The sequence below is a fragment of the Xiphophorus hellerii genome, chromosome 13, assembly GCF_003331165.1.
Source record: "Xiphophorus hellerii strain 12219 chromosome 13, Xiphophorus_hellerii-4.1, whole genome shotgun sequence".
NCBI lineage: Eukaryota > Metazoa > Chordata > Actinopteri > Cyprinodontiformes > Poeciliidae > Xiphophorus > Xiphophorus hellerii.
The window spans coordinates 1,415,255-1,424,874 of NC_045684.1; the positions used below are offsets into that span (position 1 = coordinate 1,415,255).

At 38.5% G+C, this 9,620-nt stretch overlaps 1 protein-coding gene across 1 annotated transcript in view; it reads right to left on the reverse strand.

Annotated features, from left to right (window-relative positions):
• Window positions 1–4,046: 4,046 nt before the first annotated feature.
• The window catches only part of myo1g (myosin IG), a 52,479-nt gene continuing 46,905 nt past the window's right edge, over window positions 4,047–9,620 (reverse strand). The window contains exon 23 of the mRNA XM_032580581.1: window positions 4,047–5,649. Coding sequence (XP_032436472.1) covers window positions 5,487–5,649 — 163 coding nt within the window. The 3' untranslated portion in view covers window positions 4,047–5,486. The remainder of the gene's footprint in view (window positions 5,650–9,620) is intronic.

Here is a 9,620-nt window from a genome sequence, read left to right on the forward strand (position 1 = left end):
ACATCGTCGTATTTTAATAAGAAGTTAGTCCTTCACAAACAAATTTGTTAGGATGTTAAAAACCAATTGGTTGCAGAATTTTTACATTCTAGATCATTCATTTTAGTCGTAATTTGCAGTATTAATGTCCCATTAAAGGTAAAAAGAGGTTTGAGCTGCTTTATTTTGCCTTTTAACAGCTGCAAATTTCCGTTGCAAAGAAAACATCATGCTGAAGGTGTAAAAATCCCAAATTATGTGACTGCTGAGTGAAAAAAAACTGTCATTCTGGTTTTTATAGGAATATTTGAGACACAGGAATCTCGTTTACTTGAGTTTGGCTTGTGAATTCCTCTCAGCTCAGTTTCTTGTGTCTCTTTGCCAAATTGGAGGTTCGTCCTCCCGCGTAGCTGCAGGAATCTCTCCTCCTCAGAGAGACGAAGGCCATCAGTAGCGTCTCTCATCAAAGCGCAGCTGCCGGTGACACAAAGCCGGCCGTTGTGCGGCAGCGACGGTCGCGGCGCAGCTCCGTCTCTGATGCAACAGCTCCGTGACAAGACCTGCTCTGTGCAGGGCGACTGATGGAGGAGCGTCCAGTCTCCGCCTGGAGCCAGGTGTGTCTCTGTGAAAGTGAAAATACTGCTGATGGGGAAAACTTGAAGAAAACTGTTTCATTTTTTCATGTTTTTGTTTCCTTTGTTCATGACATTGTTGTTTACTATGTTGGTTATTTAATAAAGTGTTGAGCTGAAATGTAAAAGCAGTAGTTTGTCTTTCCTGCTCACCTCCTTCAAGATTTCTGGGGTATAAGTTGGGTATAAACATCCGGAAAGCATCAGATAGTCACTTTATGCTTAAAATGCTACATGAAAGTATTCACATCCTTTGCACTTTTTCATATTTCATCATGTAAAGCATCACACACTGGGATAGTGTGTGATGGTCTATGATCCATGTGATAGACCAGTAAAAAAGAGGAATATAATTTATGGTTATCAACTGTTTTTAATAGATAGAAATCTGAACAGTGCAGTATCCAGTTCCCATGGAAATGAATCAGTTCTTTTTAACCTGGCTGAACTAGTTCTTGCTTAGGATGAACTGGACCAGAACTATGGGACCGTTTGAACAATTACCCAGTAAAAAATTAACAGCAATAACTTGGCTTATTTAACCTGTTATAGGAGGGGGAAATGAGTTCATTTAATTCATTCATTTATAAATGTCACAGTTTCAAGTAAATATTTCATTTGGAGATAAATATTTAGCTTCAAACTTAATATTTAGGTTGCTAACTAAATATGTATCTTTCATTTTAATATTTTGCTTACTAATTAGACATTTAGTTGAGACTGTAACATTTATTTATTTATGAACGACTAACGTCATTGATAGCATCGCCCATGCTAGCATTAGACGATGCTAACTGGCTGCGCTAACAAACAGCCGACAAGAAACGGAAACTGAGGCCCTCAGACATTCAGCACATACTGTGCACAGCTTGCAAACTTAAAGTGTATCGCTAATATTGGCTACATTTCTTTTTGTGAGGGCGAGGAATAGAATTTAATTACAGAGGCAGATTGCTACGTTAGCTCGCTAACTTTGCTAGCATCACTTACCTTAGTGACAGCAGGATGACGTAGCCACCGCCATCTCTGAAAGCAAAGACTACACGTCTGTACTTCTCCCAAATAATCACTGCTCACTTTCTTGGAAACAGTTCACTTTACATCCAATCAAAGTTTTTTTTTTTTTTTAAAAAGGAGAATATTCTGGCAATTTAGTGATATTTCCCTGGCTGTTTTCTTTACTGACTCATGACTCCTCAAAGTCCGAGACTCAGACAAGGTTGAGGAAATCCGGTGGAGTCAGTAGAGCGTTTCCATTACAAATGTGCACAAAACTTTTCCAATATTCCGCTAATGTCAAAACACATTTTGCAGTTGCATTGCTTCCATTAAATAACAAACACAATTAAAATAAAATCACACACAAATAAGTTTGTTAACGCCATAAATCATTAAAAATATACAGCAACATCATCCTCCAACTACTTCCTGTCGTTTTCTTCTTCGTAGTTTGCCCAAGTGGCAACAGCTGGTCGTTTATTAAAAGTGTTTCCTTTGCAGTTTTGCCAAATAAACTCACCCTAGCAACAAAACGTTATAAACACTACAGGCGTGTTTCCTTTAAGTGAATTCATTTTCAAAATGTCAAATTGCTCAATGATGGTTTATGGAAACGCAACTGGAGATGTCTCAACTACAAAACTTATCATATATCTGTACTGCATGATTCTGAAACCCAGAACTCCAGATTTATTCTCCTGGTATTTGTCTTGTTTTGCAGGTCCTGTTTATTTTCCAGATTAAAGATGTCTCATTCCTGATGACCCCTGTGTGTTTCCATGCAGCCGGTCCAACATGGCAGCTTTGGTTTTCCTGATTAATAAGCATTCCTGCTGCTGGAGTGAGTCAGAGGAAAAAGCAATCTCTCACTCATGTTACTGTAATCTCCAGCATGTGACCTCCCCTCAGCCTGATGTCGGAAGGATGCTGGAAACCTGCGGGTCTCACCAAACCTGCCCTGTTCTGCGCTGAGAGGATTTAGGGAGGAAAAAAACCACAAGAGCCTGGGAAACATTACATTCCCGGGTAAATCCTCTCCAACTCGTTACCAAATCCTCGCTGCAGGTCGGCTAATCTCTAAAGTGAGACAGACCAGGTGCCAGTTTTTGTGTAATGGAATTGCTCAGAACATTAAGTGATTGCATCAACAATCTCCAGTCCTGATAAATTAGATTAGACTCGGAGGAATCCTGTTTGTGCACAAGTAAAGTTGAGCAAACAGGGGCCAATGTAGACAGAAAAAGGAGCAAATTTCCACCAAAAAATTTCTGAAATTTAGAGATTAATCTTAGAAAATCTTATTCTTAGACATTTCTGAATTTTGCTGGAAAAAAATGAAGTCTTGAGATTAATCTAAGAAATTTTCTACTGAAAAAACAAGGACATTTCTGAGTTTAAAAAGATAAACATTCTCTAGAAAATAAATTGACCTTAACCTCAACATTTCTAAAAACATCTAGGAAATTTCAGTTTAAAAAAGTTGAAAATTTGCTAGAAAAAAACTCAGAAATTTTTAGATTAATCTCAGAAATCTTCCAGAAAACAGCTTGGAAATTTCAATTTCAAAAGTCAAAATTTTTTGATTTGGGATTTTTCTAACTTTCAAAAGTCTTCTCAAACTCCAAAATTTTGTTGTTTTGGTTTTTTTTGTTAGAAAATTTTCAGGGAAACTTTTTACTTTTTAAACTCAGAAATGTTAGAAAAATGTATCTAGTAAATTTCTAAGATTAATCTAGGATATTTTCTACTTTTAAACTTATAAATGTCCTTGTTTTTCCTAGAAAGAATCTGAGATTTTTAGTTTGAAGTGAAAGTTGATCAGTGAACTGCTGCAGAGCTGATTGGGAGATGGTTTCTGACTGCAGGCAGGAAGAAAGATGCAAAGAGGAGAAAAAGATAAAAATAACCATTTTGAATAAGATTATGCTTTTGTTAAAATATCTCCCTTTGATCCAATAAATGATCAAAGGGAGATGATCTGAGAGCAGCTTCTCAGATGGAGAAGCTGCTCTCACACTTCATGACTGATAAATCAGAGCTTCATGGCTCCGATTAGAGGATTAGAGTGAAATAAAAGCAACATATAGGCTGTAATCTGCGCTACGACATGACGGAAACAGAGCCAGTGATTCATCAGACTGGAGGGCTGGAAACTGGGAGAGCAGCAGATTAACACGGGCCTCGGTCCGGTTAGAAGGTTCTGCAGCGTTTTAATCAGATCCCCGGTTTTATCTGGATCCACCGTCGGAATCAGGTGAATAAAAAACTGTAAAAATGCAATAAAATCCGTGAAGCACTGCTCTGCTGCAGCGTTTCAATCCAAAACAGATTCTAGATTAGAGAATTTAAATCCCGGTTCCTCGGAATAAACTCTTAACTTTGGGAAGACCGAGAAGACAAACAGGATGAGCCAGATCAGAGCGAGATCGCCACAGAAATGGAAACGTTTTTTATTGATAGATCTGAGATCGCTTTTTATAACTTGTTAGTTAGCTACAGTCTAACAAGTTGATGGTAGATGGTTGCCATGGAGATGAGGTGACCACCAGCATCCCACTGTTTTCTGCAGTTTTCTAACAGAAACCAGAAACGAGTCTTTATCACAGAAAGCAAAACCAACCATCTCTAAAAAATTCTTACCTTCTCATATTTTCTCCTCTCCGACATTCAGTGGCTGCATTTTCATTACTAATGTGAGCAAAACTTTGTCGATATTCTGCTAATGTTGGGGAAAAAACACAATTTCGCGATTGCGACGTTTCCATTAAATAAGAAACGCAAATAAAATCACACTTTAATAAACCTTTTCACATGAGAAGTAATTAAAAACATCACCCAACTACTTCCTAATGTCTTCTTCTTCGTGGTTTACGCTAGTGGCAACATCCGGTTGTTGATCATGTGACTGGTATGATCCGAAAAACTTTTTCTATTATAGGTTTGTGAAATAACCCAATTTTGATACGACCCAAAAATCACCTCATATTGTTTTTTTGTTGAAATTGTCATGTTTTTATTATGCTAATTTAGTTTAAAAATCTCAAAGTACGATTTTAAAGTCAACAGAAATTCACTCTGCCAAACGTTGGCTGTAATATTTGAATTAGCTAAATCAGTGGGCCTGTCAGGTTCTGGTAAACTGGTTCTATGTGCTCAGTGAACTAAAATCACAGGTGGCGTTCCTCAGGGAACCACCAACGCTCCACTTTAATTTACTAACTATTGCTACATTCAAACAACAGGTCTTTCTGATTTTTTGTTTTTTATTTTTTTGTGGTCGTTCATACGATTAATTAAATTGAACTGAAATCAGACTTCATTCTGGCTTCTTCTGAATAATTTATTTCTTTTTGTGTTGAACTTCCTGCCGTGTGAACGCTGCTCAGCAGATAAACGAAGCTCTTCTGACTAGAAAAGAAGCCGAAGCACATGCTGCGTTCAGATGTACTGAGTTACGTTTGCAAACAGTTTTATCTCCAGAACATTCTGGGATAATCACCTCAGCAGGTCGTCTAAAGCTGGTTTGACTTCTAATGAGTCGGTAAATTCAGTTTATTAAGGGGAGAGTTTCTCCAGCAGGGGCTCAAACGTCCCAAGCAAAACAAGAGCAAATTAAACAGAATGAAGGAAATAAACGTCCAGTTTCCTCTGCAGAGCCTCAGAAATCAGGTAGAGCTTGAATAATTTATTCTCCATGGTTGTGTTTCAGGTCAAACACACCTGGATGCATAGATTTTATTATAATTCTTGATTATATGATAAAAAATTCTACCAAAAATCAGAAAAATCTCAGTTTTGCGGCAGACTCGAGTCCTTTGTAGGTTTCCACCCTGAAACAAGCCGGGTTTTAAAAAGTCCCAGTTTGGATCTCAGATCTCATTTCTCAGGAACCAGGAGGATGAAACCGTCTTTGCTCTTCTTGAAGTCCGCCACGTTCTGACCCGGTTTGGTTTCCACCGTCACGTTCTTGGGTTTCCCTCGCATGTGCAGCTGCAGCGCCGAGCGGCAGACCTTCACGGGAAGAAGAGATTTTCTGATGCTGGGAGAAAAAAACACAAAAATCTGTCTGTTAATCAGGAAACTGCAGATTCACATCACAGAGTCACTTAAAACACAAAACATTGATTGATCAAAACCTCATTAGGACAGAAAACGGCTTCAGTACGACGGCGTGTTAGATGACTGCTTTCTTCATAAACTCTTTATGAATTCATGATATTCTGTCATGAGGTTGTTGGTGTCGTTTGAAGACGATCCAAACTTCAGACTCCAAAGATTCAACTTCTCTTCCATGATCTGATTGAAACGTTATTTTCCTGTCAGATTCTGAGCTGCTGCTATTCGTGGCCACCTGCGTGTTTTTGAGAAAGTAACTGATCCGCTGCTGGTTTGGGTTTTTAAGCCAACTTGGCAAACGTGGCAGCAGGCGGCTGATGAGTCATGATGTTTTTCGTCTCCCTCTCCCCCGGACGGACCGATCGGACCCGACTCCTCTCTGGAAGTTGGAATTAAAGTCCAACGTTTGGAAGATGAATTAGATTTCTGCAGATTACATAATTATAGATGTTATGCAACGGGTTTGGCATCCAGCTTCACCAGGTGAGTGCGTCACAGGAAAACATGTGAGAGGATTCTGGCTTCATTTCATCCATTACTGCCTGCAAAGGCTGGGGAGTTTACTCACAAACAGCCTCGGCTGCAACAATAAGCACTTGTAGTTGGTGTCAGGTAATATTTTTCTGAAGAAATCCTAATTTTTTGTGAACTTCCTTCTGAGAAATGTCATTTTAAAAGGTGCTGAATTCACAGTTTCTATTTAAATTAATTAGAAACAGAATAATTCCAAGTCTTTAATCTAATTTGTCCAATAAGACACGGTTTTAAGATACCATAAGTAGTGTAAGTAAGCCCATTGTTACCCCAACAATCCCCAATCAGGTCCAGCTTCATTCCTAAGGCTGTTTTCCCTCCTGATAGTCACGTAAACTCAGTTTGACTGGGATAAAACTTCAACATTTTGTACATTTTGAACTGCTGTGGTTTTCTTTCTCTGTTCCCTTCCTGGCCTGTGGGGGCGCTGCACCAAGAACCACTGAAGGAAACGACACACAAACCTCTGAAGACACTGAGCGTTAATGGAGGCGTCAGATTTTAGCAGAGGATTGGATGATTTCTCTTTAGTCTTTGGTTAAAGACTTCAGCGTTTTCTGAAGATTGGCTTCTACAACATAGATCAGAGCACAAACTCTCAACATGGCGGAGAAGAGCAGCTAGCTGGGAGACGGCTGTGCTGGTTGCTGAGAGACCAAAACAAAAAGTTAGCATGAACAACCAAGCAAAAAATAAAAGTGGGAGTTGATCATCAGAACCTGCTGTGTGAATGAAGTTACCAAATAGAGGAGAGCTGTATGTGGTTCCTTGAGGAACGCCACATTTGATCTTAGTTTGCTCAGACACACCGACTGTTCACTGTTCTGAACCAATCTACCACAGAACCATCTGCCAAAATACACATGAATATGCAAATTTTTCACAGAAAAAGCCACAAATAAATGGGTATCCATTGCAACGTTCACTAATCAGTCTGTAGACATATTGGAGTTTTCAGCAATATTCATTCATTTAAATGTCTTCCAGATTTGGTGCAGATGCTGCACTATTGTCAGAGGTTTGGTACTTGCACGGATCTTCGAAGGAAGAGAGTGTAAAGTGGTTTTAATCCAGTTTGAAGTGGTTCTTAGATACGCAGCTTTCAGTCATACATGTTTACACACAAAAGCAGCTCACAGCGACTGTTTCTCTGCATCAACACATTGCAGAATCACAGGAGAGTCTTCAGTTTCCCACAATGGATAAACATCATGCAAACCTTAAAGGAACAGCAGAGAAAATCAGATTTAACCATCCTGAGAAGCAGAAACCAAATGTTTCCTGTGTTTCATAATAATTATGCCATCACATGTTGGAGAGCAGCACTGCAGATGAGAGGCAACGCTTGTCATATTTACCAGAACAAGAGACAGATTGTTGGCAAATATGAGTTTTATTCAACTTCTGAGTTTAGAGGAATAACAGACGCCGTTGATGACGGCAGTTCAAACCCTCAGCTTGAAACTTTTTATTCAGATGATCCAATTAGTGCTTCCTGATTGGTTGAATGAATTATTGAAGATCGCATTAACACTAGCATTACCAGGGTGAAGTGGGTGATTTTATGTTTGCAGATCATCGTCTGCCTGAATAAAGGAAAGCAGTAGCTGCAGATTGAGAATTTTAAAGGAGTTTATTTTATGTGACAGAAACAAAGTCAGTCATTTCCTGGTTGGTCTTTTGGGTCGTTTCCTCCATCCTTCCTTCTGAAGTTCAGTCAGGATGGACAGAGAGCATCCAGGCACTGCAGGTTGTATTGAGGTCCAGACTTTGACTAGACCATTTTAACCATTGGTGTAGCTTCAACCTAAATCATAACCATCCGTCTGATTCACCATCCCATCAAAAAAAGGTTTAGTTGAGACCAAAGCACCAAATAAAAACTTTTATCCTCCAGTTTTTGGAGATAAAAAAAGAGAAAAACAATAAATCATCAATGGAAATGATTGAGCTCGTTTTATCATGTGATTATTGATTTATTGTGACAGGCCTATGAGTTATCTATAGATATTGATCTATTGTAATAGATCAATATCTATCACAATAGATATTAGTGATTTATTGTCCAGCCTCAGGTTAAAGCCTGGTACTGATTAGGAGACATTTCATTTATTGAACCAGATTTTATTGAGGGGTATCGTAATAAAGCTGCCCTAGTTTATTATTTGAAAATGTTTGTGTTTCTCTGCAGAGTTGAGTTCCCTGTAAATGTTGAGGACTCCTGACTTCAAAGCGGTTTGGGTTATCAGGTTTATTTTTCGTCACTTTTCATGTTCAAATGGTTGCGTGTGTCTTCTTCTCTGATTTCAGACGGTGAGTGTTCCTGTGAGCGCAGCGGGAGTCGATGCTTCGACACGGCCGCCGCTCTGACAACCAGATCACTGGAGCAGGCGAAGCTGCAGACAGAACTGGGGCAAAGCAGCAACTCTGGAGAAATCATCAAACCCGACCGACACCAGGAGGCGAAATGTCGGGCAGAGTGGAGCATCTCACGCTGGAGAGAATCTCTGCTAGGACTGGTAGTTATTCCACACTGGGATGGTTGCAAAGGTTTATAATAACTGCATGAGAACCACTGGCTTTGTACCCAGTGGGTCGTTACGACCCGCTAATCGACCACAGACACAAAACAGCCCTGGAGCCGCAGAGCCTGCAGATAATTCATCCACCGATTTACTCAACTTTATCCGGAAAAATAAAGGAAAAGAATCAGAATCAAAATCAGAGGAAAGCAGAGAGTAAAAGTTTAAAGTATCCGTCCAAGAAATTACTCAAGTAAAAAATTATTTGGTAAAAAGTCAGCTCAAGTACTGAGTAACTAATCAAATTATCAATCATTTAATATTTAATATTATTCATCACACAGAACAAAATGTAAAGTTATGTGGAAATCTTTTAAATTTTAAGGAAAAAAATGACAATAATTCATATAAGTAACAAAAAACAACAAAATTGGGCAAAAGAAAATGTTTCCAAATCAGTTTCTATTAATAAAAAAAACTTATGAAACTTCAACAGAAGCTGCAGGTGTGTGTCTGTGTCTGGTGAGTTTTTGGTTAAAACTTGTTACTTTTTCATTCAGTTGGAAGAAAATACAGAAATTTTACTCAAGAGTAAAAATACTTCATAATAAAATTACTCAAGTCAAAGTAAAAACTACGGTGCAGTAAACATACTCTCAAAAGTAATTTTTTTCAAAAGTTACTCAAGTAAATGTAACTACTTACTACCCAGAATTCACTTATTGTCATTGTTCAAGAATGCACAACAAAATGTAAAAAATAGCAACTCTTAAGGCAGTGCAGATAAATAAATAGTAATAAATAAGTATATTTCAATAAACATGAAAAGTATAGATCA